The sequence below is a fragment of the Pelecanus crispus genome, chromosome 2 (assembly GCF_030463565.1).
Source record: "Pelecanus crispus isolate bPelCri1 chromosome 2, bPelCri1.pri, whole genome shotgun sequence".
Lineage (NCBI taxonomy): Eukaryota > Metazoa > Chordata > Aves > Pelecaniformes > Pelecanidae > Pelecanus > Pelecanus crispus.
Window position 1 is genome coordinate 36,767,891 of NC_134644.1, and position 27,777 is coordinate 36,795,667.

General features: G+C 41.8%; 2 protein-coding genes across 3 annotated transcripts in view; one reads left to right on the forward strand and one right to left on the reverse strand.

Annotated features, from left to right (window-relative positions):
• HYCC1 (hyccin PI4KA lipid kinase complex subunit 1) overlaps positions 1 to 8,513 on the reverse strand; it is a 34,466-nt gene extending 25,953 nt beyond the window's left edge. For both annotated transcript variants that reach the window (XM_075704595.1, XM_075704594.1), the window contains exons 1-3: positions 8,503 to 8,513; positions 1,644 to 1,723; positions 678 to 779 (exon numbers count right to left, since the gene is read on the reverse strand). In XM_075704595.1, coding sequence (XP_075560710.1) covers positions 678 to 779; positions 1,644 to 1,694 — 153 coding nt within the window. In that variant the 5' untranslated portion in view covers positions 1,695 to 1,723; positions 8,503 to 8,513. The remainder of the gene's footprint in view (positions 1 to 677; positions 780 to 1,643; positions 1,724 to 8,502) is intronic.
• Positions 1 to 27,777, forward strand: part of NUP42 (nucleoporin 42) — a 223,017-nt gene that overhangs the window by 139,952 nt on the left and 55,288 nt on the right. The gene's annotated exons all lie outside the window — the stretch shown is intronic.

Sequence of the window (27,777 nt, forward strand, 5' to 3'; positions counted from 1 at the left end):
CACACAAGGTTTGCTGGATGGTAGAAAGTGAGACAATACAGTTAAGGCACAATTAAAACCACCTCAGTATGTTCCAAACTCACCTGGACACTTTAAAACAAGTGCAGTTATTGGGTATGGAACCATTCCTGCAACAGGTACAGAGCAAACCTGCCCTCTTCCCCCCAGGTTTTTTTTTTTTCCATCATTTCAGCAACAGTACATGCACTGTATAAATGCCTGTATTTATACTGTATGTATTTAAAACAACAATAACAAACCTAAAACCTAAGCAATAACTTAAACGGATTGTAAACCTATCTAACATTGGTCCCTTGGGTTGTAATACACAAGCTTCTGATAGCTATAGATTCACAGTCAAGAGATACTGAATTACAGAAAGAATTCTGTCAGTCTCAAACATATTTTCAATTCCTTAACATATTTTTCAATTCTATACCCAAGTCCTGAAGCCGATAAGTATGGTCTACAAGCCTAGCTATGATCAGTAGGTCACAAAACTTATGAATTGTTTCCATGGTGGTATGTCATTGCTAAGAACAAACATTTTGATGGACACTTTTCATGTAGTTCTGTAGTTCACGTAGTCAGAACATAATTAAACTTGCACGCAAGGTCTTATTTTATTCTGCTGGTGTTATGTGAGACATTTGGTGCGAGAGATCCGATATACTCACTTCACTCTGTGGCTCCTGAATTACTTTGTAAAGAGATGAAATCAAAGCACTCTTGTCTTTCAAGTTTGTAGCATAGCTGGATATGGATGCTTCTGGCAGTGTCTGAAATAAAAATACTGTAACTACTCGAAAAAGCAATTTTTATCATTAAAATATAACAGCTATTTCAACAACAATTTTCCATTACAAGTTACTATTTATCAGAGTTTATAGTGAACTAAAACTTGTTTCACAAAGAAATCCTTACTACGAAGACACACTGCATTTTATCATTTTACAGACACTTTCATACAGAATGTAATGACATTGGATGGGAAATAAGATTAAAAAAAGAGTTTTGCAGGTGCAAAACCGCTGAAATTTCTGTGAAACTTAGCAGTTTGCAGATCCATACTCTAAGGAGTTTTCTCAAGACTGACTGTACACAGCTAGTGAACATTATTACAGAAAGTAGTATTAACTCTGAAAGAACACAAATTCCAGCTGACTTGAACAGCTCTTCTCTAAACAGATTTTCTGCCAGGACTTAAGAGGGTAAAAATCTAATCTTTTTAACAACCCTTTGGAAGCTGTACGTTTAAACTTACTATTCATAGCTCTTACAGTACTTCTTATCTGCAGTCGTTCAGAGGAGATCATACTCCACTACACAGATAGGAAAACACGTTTCCAGTGTATCTAAGCAGACCAGGAGCAAAACCTATAGTCAAGTCCAGTCTGTACTCAAACCAACAAGACCATTCATCTGTGATACACATTTTCACTGCTCTGTATCAGGAAGTATGTAATCCCAAAAGAGGACAAGGAAAAAAATCCTTTCAAGCAGACATTTGTGTATATATCACATTATCTCAGCAAAATCCAAGGTTACTATTTTTCTTCATTTTCTACAGCAATCAAGCACTCTTGCATACTGCTCCAGCAGCAATTCAAACACTACTGGCTAAATATCCGAGAGTATATTACCTTGAACTCTGATAACCACTCCTCCACAACCCCAGTATCCACAGCTAACATCTTCCAACATCCGTTCCAAAACCTTCAGCCTGAAAGAACAAGCAAACACGGTTTATGAAAATTATGTAGTCACTGCATTAAGCAGATGATTAAAATTAAGTGCCTGTGAATATTTAAAGAATCTTATTATGTTTTTATTTGTTAACATTTCACATGCTGACATCACTTTGAACTTTTAATCTACCTCACTTACGCAAGCTGCTGAAAGCATTAAGTATGGGATTCTTCACGTACAGCAGTTTAATAAATACCAAGTATGTATTGTGTGGGAAGCTCAATAAGTCAAAGATTTGCAGGAATGGCATTTTGAAAACAGAAAATATTACCTTCTCAATTTCAATTTATTTTTCAGCTTACAGAACTTGAGAAAAAACTGTATGGACTCACTGAAGAGAAATTACTGTTCGGGTTTTTCCTAGTCAACTGCTATTCCTAACTTGGAAAAGGTCACTGAAATAAAGGCTGATGGAAAATCTTTCAATCCTCCCCCACCGTGGCAACTGCAAAACAATGAGCCTGCTGCCTCAGCATGTAGCCTAAGATGGACTCCCCTGCCCAATCTCAGACAGAGCAAGATCATCAGTATTAAGACTTGAACACAAGAGATGCAGAGTGGCTTTCGAAATTATTTTCTGATTTCTCTTCATTTTTGAGAAGACACTTCAAAACAACTTTCCTTTGGAATGGCTTATTCTGAAACAAAGAGCAACATAACATTAAGATACAAAACTATTAAAAGTTAAAAGAGCATGCGGTGGGAGATATCCTAGGCATCAGTATACTATTCAACAGTACACATTAGCTTATCCAAATTGTGACCATGGAGTTCAGACAACAACAAAATTAAATACTCATCTGAGGAAAAAGTTAACACTTACATGGTGAAATGTTCAGTCATGTGAGATATCCCATCAAGTTTTGCTTTGCCAGTTTAAAATTACTTATGAAGTACTGATAGCCAAGTATGGGCTTGCTGATGAATGACAAGCAAGGAAAAGAGGGGAAGGGAAGAACTGCCTTGTATAACACAAATACAAATATTTTGTTCTGAAATCCAGACTGTAGTGGAATACATCCAGAGAATTTTAAGAAGCCTAAAGGGAGAAGAACCAGACATGATAACAGTGAGAGCTCACTATAACCCTCCAAAGCAAGGGGAAAAAAAAAAAATACTGAAGTAAAGCTTTACTTAAAGAGAAAGCGACCAAAATTTTTCACTGCACAGGACATGGTTGTGAGGAAATGACTATTCCGACACGAATGGCAAAAGGAATAAAACTTATACGGCTGTCCAGCAACTTCTTGAATCATTTTAATACACAATAATAGTGTAAGCAGCCAGAGGTTTCTGCCCCCCCCAGCAGTATCATTAAATAAATGACCTGGTCAGGTGAAACCATGGGGAACCAGCTAGGGCAATCTCCTCTTACCACCCCAGAAAGATATGCAAGTCTGCACAAAGCATACAAGAACAGTGCTTTCTGAGGATGAAAGGGGAATAAGGAAGGGCTAAGGAATTATAAGCCACACAGGGCTAGATTTAATTTCTGGGGAAAACAGCAGTAGCAGCTGTAAACACCTAGGAGGTAAAATGCAGCAGCTGTTCCACTGAAAGGCTTCTCCTGACAGGTAGAGGGTTGGGGCAGCTCCATGAGAAGGATACCAGCAGCATCAGGGGAGGCAGATGACAACCCAAAGCCAAGTGAGAAAGTGGCAGACCAGGTGGGCAAGCAAAGGGTATAGAGCAATGTAGGCAAGAGAGACCTGGTGAATAAAAAAACAGAGCTAACCAGAGCCCCACCTCAAATTTAAGCACATATATAAAGCACTGCCTGCAGGACAGCATCATGGGGGAAGCTCTAATACCTTTTTTAGCAAATCAGCATGACTTGGTGCCTCTCAAGTGCCCATACACCAACACACATGCAGCGTGACAAACAAGCAGGAGGAATGAGTGGTCTGGGTGCAGTTGCAGGATTATCATCTCAACAGGGTCACCAGGGGATCAGGCCCAGCACCAGGGGATCAGGCCCAGCCAGCATGGGTTCACAAAAGGCAGGTCCTGCTTGACCAACCTGATCTCCTTCTATGACCTGGTGACCCGCCTGGTAGATGATGGAAAGGCTGTGGATGTCATCTACCTCGACTTTAGCAAAGCTTTTGACACCGTCTCGCATAATATCCTCCTCGGGAAGCTGGCAGCTCACGGCTTAGACAGGCATACTCTTCGCTGGGTAAAGAACTGGTTGGGTGGCCGAGCCCAGAGAGTAGTGATAAATGGTGTTAAGTCCAGTTGGCGGCCGGTCACGAGCGGTGTTCCCCAGGGCTCTGTTTTAGGGCCAGTCTTGTTCAATATCTTTATCAATGATCTGGATGAGGGGATCGAGTGCACCCTCAGTAAGTTTGCAGACGACACCAAATTGGGTGGGAGTGTCGATCTGCTCGAGGGTAGGATGGCCCTGCAGAGGGACCTGGACAGGCTGGATACATGGGCAAAGGCCAACTGTATGAGGTTCAACAAGGCCAAGTGCCGGGTCCTGCACTTCGGTCACAACAACCCCATGCAACGCTACAGGCTTGGGGAGGAGTGGCTGGAAAGCTGCCTGGCCGAAAAGGACCTGGGGGTGTTAGTAGATAGCCGGCTGAACATGAGCCAGCAGTGTGCCCAGGTGGCCAAGAAGGCCAACAGCATCCTGGCTTGTATCAGGAATGCTGTGGCCAGCAGGAGCAGGGAGGTGATTGTCCCCCTGTACTCGGCGCTGGTGAGGCCGCACCTGGAATACTGTGTCCAGTTTTGGGCCCCTCACTACAAGAAAGACATTGAGGTGCTGGAGCGTGTTCAGAGGCGGGCAACGAAGCTGGTGAAGGGTCTGGAGCACAGGCCTTATGAGGAGCGGCTGAGGGAACTGGGGTTGTTTAGCCTGGAAAAGAGGAGGCTGAGGGGAGACCTTATCGCTCTCTACAACTACCTGAAAGGAGGTTGTAGTGAGGTGGGTGTTGGTCTCTTCTCCCAAGTAGCTAGCGATAGGACAAGAGGAAATGGGCTTAAGCTGCGCCAGGGGAGGTTTAGACTGGAAATTAGGAAAAATTTCTTTACGGAAAGGGTGGTCAGGCATTGGAACAGGCTGCCCAGAGAGGTGGTGGAGTCACCATCCCTGGAGGCGTTTAAAAAACGGGTAGATGTGGCACTTCGGGATATGGTTTAGTCTGGTCTACCCTTGATTAGTCTAGAGTGGGCTTGGTAGTGTAGGTTAATGGTTGGACTGGATGATCTTAAAGGTCTTTTCCAACCTAGATGATTCTATGATTCTATGAGAAACAGTAGCATAGCTCACACGACCACACTACTGCTCTGGCTGTATATAAGCTCTTTCAGGACAGTCTGGGATGGTTAGGGAGGAAAGCTGCCCTTTATTTGGGAGAGCAACAGGAACACATGGAGCTCTACCCTGCAATGGATGATGAAACAGCTGAGAGCTTACAGGTCACAGATGAGAGAGCAGACCAGCATGGGTGACATTGTGGCAGGTGTCTGCTACTCATCACCTGATCAAGATGAAATATGTGAAACCTTGTTCATACAACGGAAGAAGCCTCACATTTACAGGTACCTGGTCTTCACATACAACGTGAACTACCCTGTTATCTCCTGGAAGGGCAACACAACAGAGAACAAGCAATCCAGAAGGTTTTCCGAGTGCACCAGTTATAACCTCCTGAAAGAAGTTACTGAGGAGCCAAAAAGGGCAGGCACTCCGCTGACCTTCATAATTAGCCATAGCTGCAGTGACCATGACATAGCAGAGCATAGGATCCCAGAAAGAAGAAGAATGATCAAAGCAAGGAGAATCAAGAATGCTCCAAAATGGTTCACAGGCTTTTGCAAAAATATCCCAGCAACAGGAAGACTAGGGCTCCATGACTGAATGGAGAAGAGGACCTGCTGACAGGAGATGGTAAAAAGGCCAAGGTACTCACTGCCAACCCAGGAAGTGGAATCTGGCATGGGAGGTAAAGGGCAAGAAAAGCTTTAGCAGAGAGATAATCAGCAACAGGAAGACTAGCAAAAAATATGGCTCCACAGCTGAGTGGGGCAGAGGACCTGCTGACGGGAGACATGGAAAAGGCAAGGCACTCACTGCCGCCTTTGCTTCTGTTGTTACCGGCAAGAGCAGCCCTCAGGAAGCCCAGGCCCCTGAGCACAGAAAATTGCCTCAGTTGCCAGGCTCAAAGGGCTGGGACCAGCGGCACAAAGCCCACCTGGAGACCTGGCCCTACTGGTGTACACCAGGGGTCAACACCCAGGCCAGGATGCTTTAACATCTTCACTGGTGGACGTGGGGGATGGGACAGAGCTCACCCTCAGCACGTTTGCAGACAACACAAAACCGGGAGGAGAAGAGATACCCCAGAGGGACGTGATGCCATTCACAGGGACATCAACAGGCAGGAGACGTCAGCCAACACGTCAGTCTCAGGAAGTTGAGGGCAATGCCAAGTCCTGCCCCTGGGGACAAACCACTCCAGGCACCAGCACACACGGGGCCAGGCAGCTGGAAAGCAGCTTTGCAGAAAAAGCCCTGGGGGTCTTCATGAACAAGGGGAACGTGAGCCAGCCACGAACGCCCTTGCAGCAAAGATGGCCAACAGCCCCCAGATCGCCAGCAGGTCAAGGGAGGGATCCTTCCCTGTGCTTGGCCCTGGTTGAGGCGCATTTGGAGCGTTGGGCTCCCCAGCACAACAGACACATGGACATAGTGGAAAGAGTTTGGGAAAGGTCCGCAAAGCTGATGGACGAACTGTAGCATCTCTCATGTGAGGAGAGGCTGAGAGAGCTGGGACTGTTAAGCCTGGAGAAGAGAAGGCTCATGGGGATTTTATTAATGCAGATAATTTCCTGAGGGGAGGGAGTAAAGAAGACAGAGCCAGGCTCTTCTCACTGGTGTCCTGCGACAGAACAAGAAGCAATGGGCACAAATTGAAATACACTAAAAGAGGGTTTAAATGTAGTTTCACATGAGGGTTATTGAACACTGCAACAGATTGCCCAGAGTGGCTGAGGAGTCTCCATCCTTGGAGATATTCAAAACCCAATTGGACAAGATCCTGAGCCACCTGTTCCAATTTTCACTACTTTGAGCAAAGGAGGTTGGACCTGATGATCTCCAGAGGTCCATTCAAACCTCATCCATTCTGTCATCCTGTATCAACAAAGAAATAGGAGGGATTGTCATGAAAGAAACTCATTAGCTAAATACTAACTATTTCTGACCAGCACTGATGGTCTCTAAAGGTATAATGATGGCAGTTGGATTAGTGGCCTCCGAATGGTACAGGTTGTGTGTCAAAGCCCACAGTGAAGTGAGGCTTTTAAGGATAATACTGGGTGCTAACAAACACAAAGGTTAGTCCTACTACAATTATTGAAGCAAAGACCTCATCAATTCCCACAGAATCACACAATTTACTAGCCTTACTTTCATTCCTGTGAAGGCGTACAAAGGCTTTTGCAATGTCTCATGCTTCAGCAGGGTTGACAATAGTAACCATTACTTACTGAGCATTATATTAATACCACAAATGCCTGTGGTAATATTGACTGTTCAAAGCAAGAAACCCATTATTTAGAAGCGTCCAGAGGAGTCCTGGATACTCCAAGTCCATAGCTGACACCACATTTATCCAAGAGATGCCATTTTTCCACCTATTTCTACTGAACCATCAAGCATTATTTTCAGATTAAAGGCTCCCAGAGAACACAGGATTCATTTGACCAGTAAAAACAGTAAGAGCATCCTTGGCTGGCATTATCCATTGGACTATGGACAATACTTCAAGCTTTTATGGCTGTGTATTTGAAGGCAAGTCTTTTTTTGGAAAAAGCATAAATTTTGAAATGAAATCTATAAAAAGCTGAGCTAAAAGAAACAGACCAAAGTTTTTGCTGATAAGGTCTTTGATTTTTAAAGTAGCAGAGGCATTCCATTGAGAGTTAAGGCAGTTGAGATGCACAGAAGATATACTGTCCTTGTTTTACCTTCATGCACTAAAAAAATGCATATACCCTTCTGAATACACTGTTTAACCTCAAGCACATATGTATCCACAGCAATACACATCTCAGCGTCACAAGTAAGAAATCTAATTTTATAGTTATTTTCCTTTAAGACAAACATTAAGATTATCTGTTAGACTGGTCTCTCCCTAGAATGAAAAAAAGCCTCAATTCCACATACTAGGTGTGTGGGATCTATCAAAACAGGCAGACAACCTACTGTTTTGCTTAAGATTGCTACATTTTGTGCTGGTTAAATAATAGATCAGGTTGGACTACAACAACGTATGGATGGACAGAGTTGGCAAACCCAAAACTGTTCTAAAGGAAGGATTAACAAATTTCAGTTAACAATACAATTTTTTCTGAAGCCCAGGGAAAGTTTACAAAAAGTAACTCTAAACTGGAATTTTTAACACAGTGGGCCAAAATAAGGCCTAATTTGTAGCATCTGTTAACCTTTTACAGAAAAAAACATCCCAAAAGGATTAAAAAAGCATGCCATAATTACAGCTCTGTTTGACTGGGTTCAACTACAAGATATAGGCCACTGTAAGCATTAGATGCCCCAATCACTGTGGAATTAAAGCAACATAAAGTGGATAAAGTAAATACATGTTACTTCGAAAAAAAGCTGTAAAATTATATTGAGAATGTGCTTTATAAATACCAAAACTGTAATGAAAATTCAAACAATACAGCAAGCACTACGCAGCATTTCTCCCAAAAGAGTTTTGGTTTAAGGTACATCACCATGTAATTTCCCTTGGTCTCTTCCTCTTAAGTCCCTGCAAAGGGTTCAGATGAGTGGAGTTTGAGAATTTCTTCAAAAACAAATTGCTTTTGTCCCCACAAATTAAACAATACTTTGACTAAAACTGAAGAGCAGCTTCAAATGTCCCCATGCTCCTCATCCCAAGAGATTAAGAGGCAGAGTCATTTGGATGTGCTGATGGAAGACAGTTGCAGGGAAGAGGAAGAAGTCTCAGATTCATATGATACCACAAAACTATTTGTGATGGATCTCAGTAACAGTCAGGTTGTCACATCTCTGTTGAACTTTTATTAGACACATATATATTCTTAGCTTATATCGTACACGAAGTGAAGCAACTTTAGGTGACACTTTCACTGCAGGTCTTATCACATTACTTCACTTTTGTCACATGATGAAAGCATGCACAGATACTGCTGCCCAGTTAACACATGGCAAATTTATCTGTGTGTTTATGCCGTGTAGTTAAAAGCACTTTGGAGTATTTTGCACAAGACTCTCAACTTGGATTAGCAGCAAGAAATAGGATTTACACTAAACAACAATTAACAAATTAGCTGTCCTAGTAGAACATCTATTTAAAGGAAGCATAAAGCCATACAGCCCTTACTAATCTCTAACACTGGAACTCTAGGACATATGCAACTTGAGCTCTAATAACAAGAGGAGAATAAGTCTAAATTACATTCCACTCAAAGTCTGCCATCCATTTTGGTATAGCTTGAGGTAAGACTGTTCTCTGGATCTGTTCCCAAGTAATAAGCAGTCTCTTAGAGCTGTAAATTGATTTTGCTCTATTCTAATACTGTAATAAAACTCCCCTTACATAGGAGATATCAATTTTTGCTTTGCTTCAAGATGAGTAGTACAACTGGAATAAGACATCAAGCAACTTGATATCAATATCTTATCAATTCAGCAATCTGACAAAAGCAAGTCTTGTTTGGAAGAGACTTCTACAAAGTCTCTACAAAGACCATTCTTTTTTTCCATTACAGCACAAATACAACAGGAACTTACTGTTTTTAATAGAGGGGGGAGAAAAAGTAGCTATGCACTGAGCTGGTGGAGGGTAAGCCAAGATGAATTAAGATTTATTCTCTGGCAAACTTACTAATGGATCCATCTACTTAAATGGCTTCAGTTTTTAATACCTGTCACTCAAGACTTTTTTAATACAATAATATCAAATCATAGCCTTGAATGAAATCACAGACAACGCATGCACAGGTTGATCTTTCAAAAGAAATTCTTACAAATAGGTGGCTTTCCTATTCTTTAAAGCTATGCAGCCTTGTAGAATTCATCCACAGAATGCACGTGTGTAAATGAAATTTGGATTAAGTACAAGGATGCTGGACTTGGATGAAGAATGACTCGAGTTCTGCAGAACTGACCTTCTGGAACCACAGTATTAGGTATTTTGTAGTGGAAGTCACAGAGCTGGAAAAAACAAAACCAGGAGCCAAAAACTGCTCAAGTCCCCATCCTGTGGGAATTGCTGGAAGAGGAGGGAAAGTATATCCTGTGTCCTTACCTAATCTGAAAAGTATCTGCTCAGAAGTCTGTACTATTTGCTAACAAAAACTTTTTTAGCCTAAGGGAAACATGGAGCAGAAAGTTAAGATTTTTATGAACCATCAGCCAAATCTGCCAACTCATCCCAGAAGAGGAACGAAGTAAACTTGTGAGCATTCTGTTAGGATATACCAGACCCATAAGAGATCAAGCCCCTGGTACATGTTGATCTTGCATTCTATAGTAGTTTGTATACAAAAGTAGGGAAGGGCCAATTAGGACTCAACTTTCCTTACCCTTTGAAGTAGTACAAGTAGTATTAAAAACTTTTTAATCAGCTCTACATCCAACATCAAGTTCACTTAAGAACTACAGTCTATCCTTAACATACATTGATGTTGCTAAACCCTTTACTCCCCCAACACATTTCAGAGACAAAGACACAATCCTTGGTAAGCTTCAAAACAGGAAACAGCACTCAGCCAAGTGTATTCTTGAATAAATTGCCAACGAAGAGAATGTATTTTCCTGTTGTTAATGCACAACTCATTCTAGTGATACAGTGGTCTGTTCATTTACTACACAATTTTGAATACGGTCAACCTATCCTGTGCAAACAGACACTTGTAGGTACAGTAATGAACGGGCAGCAAATCATTCGAAGTCTCTTGAGAAAAGAAACCAATACTACTGTGGACTCCAAAAACCACTCTGGCAAGTTTCAGAAACACAAAGGCCAGGTCTGACTTCTTGATGTTTTTCAAATTTGCACAAACAAACAAAAACCCCATTGTGCTAAGCCTGAAACAGTCACATGCTCTATTCAAATACACAATGCAAGCAGGGCTCAAAGACTCAGTATCAAATATTCTCTGATAATTGCCATCTTCAGTGTAAAATCAGGCAGTGTCAACAAGATAGCTACCAAGCATCACTGACTCAGGCTCAAGCAAATTCCTAAAATGGCAAGAGATGGCTGTTCAGCATTTTCTAACAGGAGAACTAACAAGCATTAGGTGAAACCACAGGTGATAGGCTCAAAACAAACAGAACAGGTTACCAAAAAAAATGTGAAGGAAGTATGCGTTGAGTCCCAAGTCCAAGTACATGAACTTTACATAAATGCACAGAAAAAAGAAGCCCGGACACATTCATGTATCAGTTACTTTCTAGGCCTCTAGTAACAGCCACTGTTAAACAACAAGGTTCCAGAAGTTCTGATCTGATTCAGTATGGTCATTACTGCAGTCATCTTCACAATGCAGTAGTGAACCTACACAAAGAAAACCATTTTGAACATGTTTGTTCCCAGTGGTTTGTAAAGGTTACTGAACCTTAGGAACTGAAACTGCAGTCAATTTGAATTTCTTACTGCCAAGGGCATTTTTCAGTTTTGCTGCTTCCCTGCCCCTCCCTTCCCCCACACTCTGTCACTGCTAGAAGCAACCACCTTATTTGCAGCTTACACCTTAGATGACAATGTGGAACATCAGCCTTGAAGAGTCAGGGGTCAATGGACTTTTCCATGATATAGATTTAAATAAGATTTCCTGATCTTGTGCACATATGCTTCTTGGACTTAGGATATGACAAAGTGATAGATATTTGCTCATCAAATGGAAAAGTCCTCCTGAATGATATCCATCACAATTTTTTAAAATCATAGGGCTAATAATATTCAACCACAGATGACAGACCTCAATTCAGTCTTGATGACAGCAAATAAGGGAAAAAAATAGTTACTCTAAAGAAAGAAAGTGTACATTAACTAGACTGTATGGAAACCATAAATAACTGTCTTAAATGCAGTTGTTTCTTGTGTAAAGGATTCAGCACCATAGAATACCGACACTTTGCAGCCCAGAAACCTACACACAAACACTTGGCATATTAAACTACAACTCGCCCTTCTACAACCTTCCAATTCTGTCAATAGGGAAGAAAACCCCAACAAAACCAAAACGTACAGTTGAGGTTACAACACCATTTACAAGGCTGGGAAATAGTCATATGGGGCACACATGACCCAAAACGTTCATGATGAAAGCTTTCTAAAGTCTTGAGCAGAAAGTAGGATGCCTATAAGCATAGGCTTTTGAAGATTTTAATCCTGATCTTTGACTCCTGGCAATTATATTTGCTCAACTTCAGATTAGCAAACAACAATTACAAACCACCTTTGTACGCAACTAACCTTGTACGAGCCCTTTACCAGCAAGGAGATAACTCTTTCAAGACAACCAAATGACTCACGCCAGTTGAACAACTCACCAAGATACAGACGTGAGATTAGACATTGATATATTCACTTAAATTTATACAAGCCATAGTAAGTCAGATCTATATTGTTAAAGCAGTACAAAAGCTGCCCTAACAGTACGGTGCCAAACTGAAGTAAGATGAACTGACTCCCACAGCTTGAATGTTTGGGGTTTTTTTTAATCCTACTTTACTATTTCTTCCTTGCTGCCTTTTGCACAAAAGCACACTGTAAGTACAACTGCCATACCGGTAACCACAGAGTCAGTCAAAACTGACCACCTGTAAGCCAACTTCCTCCAGTTACATCCCATTCTCCAGCTTGCAGAAGCCCTACTTTCTTTCAAGCTAATTTCTTTTGCAGTATATCCTCAAGTGTTAGCTTTTCTATCATCTTTAATATATCAATAGTTACATTCATTACAGAAAAATAAGACCTATTACTTTCAAAACAGTTTTTCTTAGCAGCCGAAATATACTTGATGCCTCTTTTGTTTTACTCCATGCAAACACTACTGTTTACATCTTAACTCTTTAAGAAAGAACAGATATAAACAGCCTAGTCTTAGATAAAATAAAATACATGTAGTTGAAAAAAATCTTGTCTTAAAGTATGTTTTTACTTACTTCTGGATTAATATAGTTAACAGTTTAACATACACAGAGCAAAATCAAGGTTATAACTATATGCATCAGGAGGAAATAGAATTTAAATTAAAGTAACATTAAAGTGAGTAGAACCACAAGTCTAACCAAACATAACTGAAAGCACAAAAAGAAATGTGTAAAAGGGAACAGTGTGCTAATACTACAAGAGTGACCTAATCCACACAGGTTTTCCAGTTTTTGCTTTAGCCACAAAATTCCACAGTATTACAATAAAGGTATCTTCTTTATGCTCTGATGAGAACGAACTAGAAAGCTTTAGAAATTTTGTCTCTTTTCTATGTATCAGCACTCCTATAACTTGTGTCAAAAGCGTCTGTGAGCGGGCAATACCACAGTACATAACACGGTGCTCTTACCACTTCAGTAAGGGAAAGCAGCGCTGCAGAAGTTACCCACGTACAAGAAACATTCTCTACAGAACCCCAAGCAAAGTAAACTTACTGTTCTCATGCCTCCTAGTTTCCCTAAGCCCAAAGTACGCTACATCCCCATGAAGTCAGGAAGTTTCCCTGAAACCCAAAGACAAATTTAAAACAGTGAAATAGAATAAACTATGCAGAGAGAACAATTATGTTGCAGCTCTCATTTCAGTGTTGCATACAAGTCTTGAACCAACCAATGGTCTTTTCAAGAGCACAGAGCATTATTATTTTGGTAGCAATGCCATGACATCTAGTTCCTCACCTCCTCAAACTTCGGTGCTACTATAGTATACCTTTACTAGTAGTTATTCATTTAATCTAGCTGTTTGTGAACTCTGCCGCAAGCTAATTTTAAAAACAAGTTCTCCTTTCTATGTGAAAATTGCACGTCATCTCAAGTTAAGAGTTTGTTCAGAACTTTCAGCCACATATCAAAAAGAAAGATGTCAGGTAATTCAGCTGTTGGAAGGACTCTCAGTGTAAAGCATGCATAAGCAGATGCTGCACAACAGCTTGAGTATGACCTAAAAAGCATGTGGAGAATTGACCAGAGGCTGTACTTCACCTCTGAGCGTCAACTGTTAAAGGCACAATTCCAGCACCTTCTACCATTACAGCATGTAGTTTCAGCTAGAGCAAGTGGAGAATCATTCATCTGACAAGTAGTTTAGCAGTGACATATCAGAAGGAAAAAGATTCAGCTCACAAAGTAGGGACAGGAGTTTGAGCAGGCACTTCACCTTCCATTTTTAACACTCTTCACCTTCTACTTTTTAGTAGCAACATTAAGAATGCAACACTTTTGGCCAAAGCTTCCCAAGTCCACTGGCTGAGAATGAGATTTCGGGAGATGCTGCCTATTTCCAACCCCATTCTAGGTATTTGCACCTCATCTAATTTGAAAGGCAGAGACGCCTGCCTGAAAGCCAGAAACTGACTTCAGAAGATACTACATAAAGCCCCACAGGGAAGAAATTTTGTAGCAGCTCTTGCGACGTCATTTCAGCTGAATCTTCCTTCTGCCTCCACAAACTAAGACCTGGGTTGCAAAAGTTACAGGTGCTTCAGAAGTGACTTATTTTTATTTGCCAAAAATTTGTTAAGTTATAAGTCTTAAAAGCTTTTTAAAATAGTATTACTAGCATGAAAACAATTTAAAGAGAATTCTGTCTGCTTTGAAATCACACCCTCCTTCACCAGACAGTCACACATGTCCAGCTAAAACTTCCCTCTACAACCTGGACTCCTACTCTGCAAGCATTTGTAAGTCTTCACGCACCCACAAATATGAACTATCCTTTCAAAGCATTTCCACTTGTAGCTGAGGAAGTTCAACACATGGTATTTGAAACAAGCATGTAACTATGCTTTTGGCATAAATCCTGGGATAGGTCAATGATTTGGATGTCCCAGAAACAGGCTTTAAAGAACTTAGTACACTGCGAGAATAACCATTATGGTGTGTTTACCCAGGGTAGATCTACAATGTAGTGTAATGGCATCAGACATGACCAAACATGACTGCAATGGAAAGGTTTGACTTCACTTTTACTCCAGAGCATTTATTTTAAATGAGTGCTATGATATGTCCCCATCACCCTAACTCTACCAATGCAGTAGCATTAGCATTCTTGAGAACTTAATATTTGCAAAATATTACCTCCAGTATACCATTCTACCATTTCCCCAAAGATCATGAGAGAAAAGCAGGAACCTTGCTATTGGGAATCCACCACAGATTTTATAGCAAAGAGAGGTTTATGGTGATCTACTGATATGTGTTTTATTAGCTCATTTTGACAGAAAAAAGCTACATGAAGGTGCATTTTCCAGAGGAGGGGTACATTAATACTGAAAATAATCTTAGGATTTAGTGTGCTTTGAGTGGTTGATGATTGCTCCCTGTTGAGTCACAGAATTAAAATGAGCCATCAATACATGCACACAATGCTGTGTTAAACAGTTTCAGGAAAAATATGCTTTAACTCTCTGTGGCAGTTCTCATTCTTCCTCATCCCTTCCCTCCCCTCCATGCCCCCCAACAGCCCTCCTGCACAAGCCTGTTTGAAAAACATTTCAGAGCACCTAAGAACAACTTTGTGTATTTTAGAACTGTGCATATTTTACATACTTCATAAGCAACAGAAAAACATGACTTCTTTAACTGAAATTTTTAAAAACTAACAGCAGGACCCACACTTCTGTCTCATTCAGATAAGATACATCCAACACATGAAATGCTCTATCGCCACATATAATTTCAATGCTGTAGTACAGACAAAGTGTGTGCAACTTGAAGTCTCAGACAATTTACTACCCTGTATGTCCTGCTCTGTATTGTAATTTAAAAAAAAAAAAGTCAAATCCCAAAAGCATAATAGGGGCAAAGCAGGAAAAAAAGGTGTTAATTGTCTTATATTGTAGGGCATATTAATTTAGGTTGAATTCCTATTAGATGAAAAAGCTCTTCAAGTAAAAAGTTCCCACTTCATGAAAGCATCTAAAGCTCAGAATATTAATTATTCCAAGAAAGAAATATAAATCTAATGAAACTTAAGTTACACAGTTCTACAGGGACTCTTATTTGAGCAACTCATGTGCAGATTTCCAGGGTAAATGGTATCACCAAGTAATCTGCCACTGTTCCAAAGCCATAACAACAGAAAGTTTTTAATGAATTTATACTGATACCTCTTAGGTAGCAGAAAAAAGTTTACGACTAAAAATAACAGAGCATACATTCATTTTCTTTTCCCATTTCTTTTATCTGCATTCTCATTAAATCTCAAGATGTCTTCTGCTCAAGACAGGCCTGGTTTCTAAGTGCATTCTTTAAGACCTCTATATCTAGTATTTCCAGAATAAGTGAGTGGTACTTCAATATTCAGTTACAAATTCAGATCCTTGGTTTGGAGCACAGACTTCATGATTTAGAGCCCAACAAATATTTCTGTAGCCTAACAAAGTAGTCAAAATTTGTTTCTATAATAATCTGAAGTCTATGAACTTGGAACTTGATTTAGTGTATTCTGCCCACAAGTGACAACTGAAAAGTCACTTGAATGGCAGACGCAATTATGACAATACATGGAAACTGGCCATTGACTACACGCGTATTTGGGACACAGTGGACTCAAATGAACCAGAGCTGAATGACATCAATACAGCTTAACAACCCTAGGAAGCAATGTGTTATGTTCATAAAAAACTATCATACCCAAAGGAAAGAGGAGTTGCAATGAACCAAGAGCAAAGCAAGCTATATCACATGAGAGGAAATAACAAAAATAATTGCAGTGAATGGCCACTTTTCAAACAGTATGACATTTCGGGGTGGGGGGTGGTTAATAGCTGCACAACACAAAGGGATCATACACCTATCATTTAAAATCAGTAGACACATTTAAGGAACCTCTTGAAGGGTAAATGTGGCATCATTTGGTTCCTGTTTCATCGCTCAGTTAACTTCCTATTCACACTTTTGTCGGTTCCTCTGTTTTCTGTACAAGCAGGGACCTTTTTTTAGGTGTTCCTTCTTCCCTTGTTGTCAAGTATACCCACATCCTACTGCTGCTACTGAATTTGTACAGGACTTTTATTTCACCACACCGAAAAGCAGTTACAAACGGTTAAGTGAGTTAGTCCTTGTCACTGTTTCACTGGATTGCTGCAACTTTGTGAACATTGGTGAACTATCATCCACTTCTTTGCCAGAATAGGACAAAACATCTAAGACTTTAAAATACCACTACAGTGGGAATGAATCAAAGATTTTTTCATTACTTCCTTAAGGAATGAATGAACGTATGCCTTATGTATGCAAAGGAACTGCACAGTTTAGAGAGCTTCTCTGATTATGTTAAGTTTCAGGAGGAAAATCCTTATCAGTTTTGCCTCTACAGCTACAGCTTGCCAATAACAACAGTTTGGGATAAAATACCACTGCACAAATAGCCATTACATTCTAGTAAGAACTCTTGGTAACCAGTGCAAATGCTTCAGACACTCTTAATTTTGGTGTAAGACAAAAAGAATAATATTGAAAATATGTATGCCAAACAAAAGTTACCAAGGCAGCAAAAAAATCTACTCAGTCAATCTCTAACATGATGCAAAAGTGCTGGAAGAGTAGTTCTGCTATATTTGCAGACATTACTGAAAACTCAACGAAACTTCAACCAATTCTAGCTGAAACAACAGAATTCTGATACTTCAAGCGGTATCATTAAGTACTCTGCAAAACAGATGTTCCCTTTGTTGTGTTTCACTAAGTAACATGACAAATTTGATTGTCTGAAGTATAGCGTCTCATCACAACACCACAGCGGTGAAAATACCCATCATTTACAGCACTGACATGAAATGCTGCTGAGAAAACGGGGTGGTGAGGGGAAGAAACGTGATTTCTTTTCCTCAGCTTTACAATTAAACATAAATCACATTCTCTCAAGACAGGCAGGAATTGGTAAATCACATACCAGCACTGGCACAGCCACAGAATGCATGTGTAAGTGGATGTGCAGAATTACTGTCAAAAGCCTCTCACCTTCTCCTCTGGCTGCTGCACTGGGGGTTTAGTTCAAAGCAGGAAAAAAAAATGCAGGAGCCTGTTAGTCTTTCTAGACCTGACATATGAAGTCAATATAATTAGGAGTGTAAAGAGATGTGAGTGGAAAGACTACAGGTTATTGAGCCTAAAAGCTGTAACTGAGTAAAAGCAGTAGCACGTCCACAGCACGTGACATGAAACAGGTAGGTATTTTGGCACAACCTAAAGAAAGTCAATAAGAAAGGTATTATTTTAACTGAGTAGACAGTAATGGGTTCAGCCAGGTGTGCTACTAACCACAAACTATAGGAGAATACTTCAGAATTACACTGGCAAAATCCAGTGTAAAGTTACTGTAAGGAACACAAAATTGTTGCTTTACCACTAAGTACCAAGTGCTAAGGAATTCCCTAATATGACTCCCCCCTATGCTTTAAAAAAAACTTCCCTTCATCAGCCTAACACAAAATATATGACGTTGCAGTCTGATTTTACAACCTACTCCAACTCCGGAAGAGTAATGCAATTCCCTTCAGCCAGAAAAAACTTGAGAAGGAGTGTTACTGGGGAAAAAAGTTTTCATTTTTGTACCCGAAGATCCTATAGCCTGCTTCCTCAGATACAGATGTTACTATAGTAAACCCAACATGTCTCACACGATAGACTGTTTGAAAATATTCGCAGTATCCTAATTTTCAGAGATGGTGGCTGGTATTAAAAAAAACTGTTAAATGCAGTTTTTTAAGATTTATTAGGTCATCTTAATGCTTTTACATATATTCCAGTCATTTCCTTTAATATAGCAAATACTGTAGGATTAAAAAATTAAAAATACAAAACAATTGTCTTTACATATGAGAACAGGATTCAAGTACTTTAAAACAAGCCACAATGATATAGTACAGCCTTGTCCATTATCCAGACATTCATGAAGACCTTGCATTATCCAGCACTAGCTTCTGTACAATACTCAGACTGCTTGACAGCTTAATTATCGAGTACTAGATTTAATTCTCTATCGCATATTTAAAGTAACGGGCTTCCTCCCCCCTTTCTAAAAAAAGAATTGCAATAAAATATAGTAATAGTATTGAATCATGGTGTTTAGTATTAACAAAAATATTAAAGTTGTATGCACTGTTCATCAGGTTGAAGGTAATGCCTTGCTGAAGCATAAATATTTATCCAGTGCAAACAGCAGGAAACCTTAGGAGACAGCATGGTTTTAAGCACTGAAGTGAGTTAATTAGTATCCAGTGCGGCTTCAGAGCCTACTATGCCATTTTTAATTAAAGGTTAGCTTCCAAATAGAAAAAAAGTAACAGAATGTAAAGGATATCTTATCTCTTACTTAAGAGAGCCATCTTTAATGGCTGTCAAACGTGTCCAAAATACACAGTTTCTGTCACTAAGTTTAGAATGAGAGCTCTTAGGACAATCAGGATGGAATACAAATACTCAGCAACTTTTGCATCAGCAATAGGAGTGTTTTACTACTCAGCTAGCATTGCTTTTACCTAAATTTCTTTGTTATGCTTTGATTGCTACACAGCATTTCATACCATCAGAGGTTCAAGACGGAAGAACACAAACATATGCCTGTTTTGGAGGGATAACCTGTCTTCCTCTCAACAATCAGATGATTCTTCAGCAATGCTGGTCATTTAAAATAAACTAAGAAATGTTTTCATGCACACCCGCACTTTTCATTGCATTCTCCATACAGAAGAGTGATGATGATTAAGTATCTGTCCAAATTCCACATGCTTTATTGATTCCAGTCCTAATAAATAATACTCCTAGTAACAACTGTTTATCGAACCCACTTGTATTTGATTTAGAAGTTACACTGAAGCCTTGTAAACAGAGCCCTTCATTCATTACACAAACAAATACACCAACATCCTCCCATTTCTGGCACTGCAGTGACAAGAAAGGGTCACATTCAGGCAATTTCAGTACTCACTTGGGTTGTAAGTTCTGCTGCTTTCATTCACTGCCTTTCCAGTTGTTACCAAAGCATGTAAGTTCATGTGGGGATGCATCTAAAGAAATGGCTGTAAATAACAGTCGCCCTCCCAGGCTAAGTCGACATTCTATTTTTATTCTGCTGCTCTTGAACATGGTCCTAATTAGGACAAAGGCTTCACAACAGTTTCACCAGAAGGACAAGAAAACACTTCATACCCTTGCATTATTTTAGATGTGCTATAAATCGAAAACTATTCTAGTTGTTGGATCTTTCAGATGTTGGTTTGTTGGGGCTTTTTTTTAATCTAATCCAAGAATATTTGAGTTTTCATGCTAACAAACTTCCAGCATAAATTCTGATAGAAATCTGATGAGAAGAACAAATGCAGAAGCATTTCACCCCTCAGCCTCATGGAAAACTGTGTAAGTTCCACCAATGTTTTCAAATAACTTAAAATATTTGAAGTGTCAGTTATTTATAAAGAAAATCTTGAGAGCATGCAGAAGTATTCCATCTTAAAAGTGTGTGCATACACTTGTAATATACATTGTAGAGTATAGGGAAGATTCTGGTCAATGCAGGAACTAATAAAACATTTTAATGGCATGCAGAGCTTGAGCAGCCCAGAAGCTTTAAACACAGCCTTGCAGCAATATGCAGTTGCTACACATTCAAAACATTTTCATACTTTAGTACTCCTTGTCTTCAGCGACACCAATCTGGCACAGATTTCAGTCCTGATCCTGACACCACTTTGTTAATGCCTTCCAAGATTATCTCAAGAAGCATTTCAAACAAATTAATCCAATTTCAGTTCCTAATTAACTGACGCTAATAAAAAAATGCTTTAATTCCAACACATTCTCCACTCCCAAATGCGCATTTAATACGACACCATTTCAATTCTGGCAAATGAGGACAGCAAACTACTAAAAGGGCCATTTTTTTTTCTGGAAAAGAAAGAAAATACGGATTTAAAGAAAAGATATCATGCCTACAGTTCTAATTAAGGGGGGGGGGGGTATGCTTACATAATTAAACAGAACAGCATTAACAAGGCAAAGGCTGTAATTTTGTTGAGCAGGAAAGCTATCAGATTCCAGTAAAACAACAAATACTTTCAAGTACATCCTACCGACTACAAACCAACACACTGAAAAACACTGCATATAAAATGCAGGTTTTAAGCACATTGTATTTTCATAATATCATGGAAGAAGTCTTAGAGATCACACAGAGTCACTCTAGCCATCAAGCTATCACACCTCAGAAGACAAATACAAATTTGCAGTCTTCAGTTTTTCTAAAGTATAAGAGATTCAGACCCTAGTTCTCCTAACTTCAAAGACGACAGAGCATAAACACAGTGAAGATCATATTGACAGTCAGGCTTCTCATTTCCTATACAGCACGATAGGATCTCCTGCTTAAACTTCATGCATATTGCTCCTGGAAGACTGACTGCTTGGTAACTGGGAACACTAAGTAACACACAAGTGCAGTGAGTCATACATGTAATCTCCATTTATGCCCGCACAAATCCTATGGCAGACTTAAGTATAAGCTTTGTACCCAATCTCGCATTTGCAAGAGAGGAAGCATGCCAGGTTATGTAGAGAGCATATTTGCCTAAGTGAAGGCTTGGGAATGAAACCTGACCTGGTGATCCACCTAATGGGTTTAAGTCTAAGCTGTTCCCGATATAGGCTTTCTATGTTTGCAGAGTGCCCAGGTGATCTTTGTCAAGAGTCCAAGTGCTACTGCATTTTAATATTCTCATCAACATAAACATTTAAGCCTCATGAAAGTTTCATTTGAAAGCCTCAAATATAAAGAGTACTCCACAGGCTCTTACTCCCAAAGGGAAGCCTGGGAACTGTGACATTTCTCTTACAAATCATGCAGATTTCTCAAAGTAAGAACCTTCCAAACAACCTGAAACAAAATAGTGTCACGTTGGGCCATAAAATGTATGTTTATTTTCTAATTAAAATAGCCAGACATTAGCCAACATTTGATAACTAATAATACAAGCTTCCAGGATGAACAAGGTCATTTTCACATTGCATGTGTTAAAGCCAGCGGCAGGTTAAGAGATAATCTAATATTTACCTTAAGGCAGGATTTAATGAAAATGCATTTACCAACATGAACACACAGAGAAGGTTCAAGATATTGGGGTTTTACACTAACATGTACTAACACTTAGACTTTAACTCAGTGACTTACTGTCAGGTTTTATACAGTCATAACATATGCATCAGTAAACGGGCTCTTCTCCCAGCTTAGAGCCAGCCCCATTGTGCTAAGTAAAATATAGATGACACATACCATTTGTAGTGCCTAGTCTTGCAATATCTCACGCACATGCTTGTTTGTGATACAAATCCTTGCAAAATTAGAATCCAAGTGACTTAACTACCCAGCTATGCCTGTGAACATGTCTACCATGGACTCTCTCAAGTGAAAGAAAACCCTCCCATTCAGGAGACTATGGCAGAAGTTCAACACGATTCTGCCTGTGAAAGCCTTTTTCCTTGTAAGCTCCATGCTGAATAAATTTAACTTGCACCTTTGAAACAGCTCAACACTGAAAGCAAGTAAATTGCTACAGTTAATAAATCATTCGAAGCAATACTGAACTTCCTCAAAATTGCCACACCTCTGATAAAAGGCCTGTTAAAAGTACCTTACCTCACAAAGAGATTATCACAGAAAAGAAGCAGCCAAGTTTTGCATTTCAAAAGTAGTATTTTCATACCATCTTCTTACTCTGGAGGAAAAAAATACGTCCAAGAACAGTGCCAGATGGATCTAAAACTCAACTTCAAAGTACAATACTCTTACCAAAAAGTATTTCACTGACAAACATAACATAGATTGGAAGTTAATTTGACCAAGCTTTACAACACTACTTACTTTTCACAACACAAAAGAACTTGTTGGAAGGTAGAGAGGACACCAAAAGCAAGGCAATGTCATAGAAAAAGGCATTCTGTGGAAAGCACAAGCTTCTGAAAAGACACTGCACCATCTAGCTGCATTATTGGAGAGAAAAACCGCAGAAAAGTCTTGTAGATATAATGAAAAGCAATCACCAATGTCACTCTACACTTTGCTACATGAAACTGCCTTTTGCTTCTTTGCAGTGTCATTTGTTCAAGATGCCTTTAAAAAAAAAAAAACCCTAATCACCAAATCTGCATTTGCAGCCAACAAATCTAACAGCAATCACTTAATAAAACTTTCATATTTTGTTCTTCCACAGTCATCTTCTCACACACTAGCAGTGTACATTAAAAATTATGAAAGAATAATGCTAACAAGACTTAATAATCCTCGAGTACACAAATCTTCTCCTCGTGAACTTAAGACTTCAGGAGCTTTTTCAGGATAGAGTTAGAAATCAATTGGACGGGAAACAAACGTGACGGCTTTCGGGATTACAGGGAACAAGACGAGTCCACGGGCATTACCTCTGCGTTTACCATTACCTTTAAAACACAAAGCACACGGAAAGTTCCTTCAGTTTAACGTGCGTGAAGTTAATTAACGAAGCCTACACAGGCACAGCCCCCTGCAGTCTGCGGCAGTTCCTACTGAGGAACCTCAACCGCAAACTCCGCAATTCTAACTGTTGCTGCCACCTCTCGCATCCCAACCCGCGGACACCGGAGTCAACGCAGCAGGAAAAAAAAAAAAAAAAAAAAGTACAGAAGAGATGGGTTAGAATGAATGCGTTTCGCAGCACGCCGCTAAACTATTTCCTAAATCTTCCCAGGAGCAGGCACACGCGCGCAGCACCAGGAGCGGGAAGTCTGCCGCCAGGCTCCACGCCGTCTGCCCCCTGCTCCGGGGAGACGAGCGGGAGCAGCTCCTTTGTCTCGCCCGCAGCCGGCTGCCCGCACCCCCAACCGCCTCCTCCAGGCGACACAAGCGACCGCTGCCCCGCCAGCCCCGGGCCGCCCCGCCGAGGCCACCGCTCCCCCGCCCCGCCCGCCTCTGCCCTCCCCGATCGCCGACCGGCGGTCGAGCGAGAGACTGCGCGCGGGAAGACCCCGGCGGGCGGCCAGACGCGGCCGGGATGCCGGCGGCGCTCCGGGGGGGGGGGGGGGGAGGGGGACACACACACACACGGACGGGGGACACCCGCCGGAAGGGGGGAGGCTGAAGCCGGTCCCCGGAGCGCCTCCCCGTTCACCCCGCCCCGCAGCGGGGGCACAGACCGGCTCTCCCCGGCGAGGCGGCAGGGGGCCCGCCGAGCCCCCAGCGGCCCCCGCCCCGCCCTGCCCCTCCACCGCCCCTCGCCGCGCCCGGGCACCGGCCCTTCCCCCGGCAACTCCGCCGCCGCCGCCCCCCGCGCCCTTCACCCGCCGCCCCCTCCCTCCCCCGCGCGCCAGCCCGGCGGGTAACGGCCGCTCCAGCCGCGCGCCGACGGTTGCCCCAGGGCGGGGCGGGGGAGCCCGCCGCCGAGGCGGCGCGCGGGACCCGGGGCCGGAGGGGCTCTTCGTCAACCGGCCGTTAGTTGCCCAACGGCCGCAAACCGTCCCGGCGGCGCAGAGGACTGCCCCAGCCCCGCGCGGGGAAAGTTGGTTCGGCGGGAGCGGCCGCTAAAGCAAACTCACCCCTCCCTGCCGCCCGGCGGCTCCTTCGCCGCCGCGGCCCCTCGGCGGACTTACTCGCCCGCCGGGAGCGACCAGCGGCGAGGGCGGGCAGCGGGCGGGCTGGCACCGCCCGACCCCGCCGCTGCCTGGCGGCGGCCGCAGCCAATGGGAGGGCGAAGCGCGGTCACGCCAGCCAATAGGGTGGCAGAGCGGACCGTGCGGGCGCCCGCGCCCTCCTCTCCCCCAATGGGTGGTGCTGCTCCGCTCCGAGGGCGGGGCGGCGGCGGGGCTGGGCGGGCGGCGGCCGCCGGTCTGTCAGGGCGCCCCGGCGGGGCGGGCAGCGCCGCGTCCCGCCGCCCGCAGGCCCGGAAACGTGGGAGGCGATGGCAGCCCCGCGGGGAATACCGAGTCATTGTTTCCCCGCCGGGGCTGAACCGGGAACGTGACTCCAGGGCCCGGCAGCACCCAGCCCCGCCGCGGGGGGAAGCTGAGGCGGAGCCCGGGGCGCTGGGGAGGGCCGTGCCCCGAGGGGCGATGCTGCCTGCGGGGCTGCGGGAAGCGCCCGCTCTCCAAAGCGCCCTGCGAGCGCTGGCGGGGGCTGTGGCACGGAACAAAACACGCAGCGGCAGCGCTGGGGATGGGTTTGAGGGAGCCGGCACCAGATGCGGCTATTTTACCGCTGTCCGAAAACACTGCCTCCCTCCCCGCCCCCCCCCCCCGGCTACCATCGCTTAGAAACAAAAATAGAGCTGGCGATAGGCTGACTAATGAGACTATAAAGCGAAATAAAGTCTGTAACTTCCCCAGCCCTAACAAAGGGACGATTATACCGGCTGACAGCTCCGCCAGGGATGTTTCTAGGCACCTTAATCAGAATGCCTCATAAATGAATTTTTTATTAGGCACGTCTTTATTATTATTTAGGTGCTGGATTCTTACCAGTCTTCCCCAACTGGAGCAATTGTGGGCAAGTCTCATTCCACAGCACTCTAAGGCCTTTTTCAGTTAAAAGTACTTTTTTTTCATAGTTTTTTTTCTACTGACTTCATCCTTGGATTGCTCTGAAGAATGAACTTGAAATAAAACTGAATACTGTACAATTAGCTACTTTTTGTTTTAATTAAAGCTCGGTTTACATTTGTTGTTAAGACCAGAGTTTCTTTGACAAGTATGCTTTGAGGATTAAGGTTTAATCCTCAGAAGCACATGCTTATCGTAATCTTCAGCATTAATAATGATTAAATTAATCAGTGATCTAATTGCTGTGCAGTGAAACCGAGGCAAGGAGGTTGCGGTTTGGTCAGTGTCAAATACCATGTAATGCCAGAGCCCGAATGAGCTCCGCCAACACTTACCGTCACAAAGTGTTGTCCCATACAATTACTCATTTAAAAGCCATGCTCTTCTATGCCTTTCCAGTCTTCATTTCCTAAGCGACTCAATACAGGCAGATAACCTCTGTTCACACAAAAGCTTATCAACTTCCCTGGAGCCTTGAACCTGAGCAAATGGCAGGTTCACTGCATTTCTTCAAGATTTCCTGGCCATCCTGTGTATGTACACAAGTATGTGCTGTACCTAGACTTGTACTATTGTACCATTCATTTCCATAGGTATCTAGTATATCATTTTAATTTATTGACAAGAAAATGTATGCTTTATTTTCAAGAATCTTTTATAATACAAATTATAATACATAAAAACTGCTTTTAGAATATAAATGTCTTTCTTACTAAGCCATTTGTCTTTAGAATACTCCCACTGTGTTATGGTCTAAATTCATTCTGGCACCAGTTTCTATGACACTGGATAAAATAGGTCTGTTTTCCTGAAAAGAAAGAATATATTAGTTCCAACAAAGACGTAAAAGAGCTTTATTATTTTACTAAGATGAAGAGAGACAATTAAATGCCATAATCTTAGGAACAACCAAATGGAACTCTATAAGTGAGATAATAAATTTCTACCTTAGAAAAAAATATACATCTGAATCACAGCCAGAATACTTAATCATTTGGGGTTTTTTTAGGCTCTTTGTCCGAGTTTCTCTGCTTTTTCACCACTATTTCTGCCAACAACAGTGCAGGCATACGCAGCTCCCACCACAATATCTTTCCCACCTGCTGCCTGTACCTATTCCTGAGACCCTTCTGGTTTTTGTGGCCCAACAGTTACACAAAACACCAAATCCATTCAGTCTGAAGAGAACCAAGTAGAAAAAAAAACAAACAAATTTTTTAAACTCAATTCTGTTCCCTGAGCTGGTTTACCACTCAGTCCTGCAGTTCTGAGAGCAGCATAGACCAAAGAACAAGCGATGGGAGCAAAGACACAGCAGTGCAGGAGGAGTTTGTTAGCCTGCACCCTCAGATGCAGTATATGCAGTGTCAGGAGGGAGACTGGGTACTCATGTGGCTTGTGACACAGATGACATACTAAGTGACCCTGATAACTGCAAAGAGATGCACTGAGATCGTACTGTCATTAGTTATTAATTTTACTGTTACTGATGTGTTATGACTCTAATGATTAGTAAAAGTAATGAACCATCCACAAACAAAAGGCAGGCAAATTCTTCACATGCAGCATATGACATATGTTAACAGTTCTGCAATGTCAGGTCACATTATCAAAAGAAAATAGTTTACCTTATATTACTTCCACAGTTTTTAATAATTCCTAAATTCTGTGAGTGTTTCAGGCATTCTCACCACATTAGCCTTAAATCTTCTAAATGCACACAGCTGTATGCAATGCATTTTTTTTACTGTGTTTATATTTCTGTGCATAGATGTGCATATCACTTACTGCCTTTTAGTCTTGTGTTTATGGCAGGCTTTTTGCCATTAGCAGTCCGTTTCAAATTGCCCTCTGAGAGGACGGCTACAAAGAATCAGAACTTTTGTTTCACTTCCCCAGCAGCCAGGGCTGCTCAGTGTTGTTTCAGAAACAGTATTTCCAGGAAGAAGTTTCCTTTAGTTTTCATAAAACATTCTCATTGCTCAGGAACATCATTTGGAACCTACAGCTTCTGCCCTGCTTCATTATTTTTGGTTTGCGCCTTTTCATTATAGTTCTTGTATTCAGATCGCAAACTATAATGGAGTTGTAAGCTTCTTTAAAAATAGAAATCCTTGATAAATAAATACTTAACAACTGTAATCTCTGCCATATGACCACGTTCTTGAAGCTCAATTCAACACACAGTCCATTTTTAAAAGATAGTACATCTGGACCTGGGGAAAAAACCAGCAGTTATT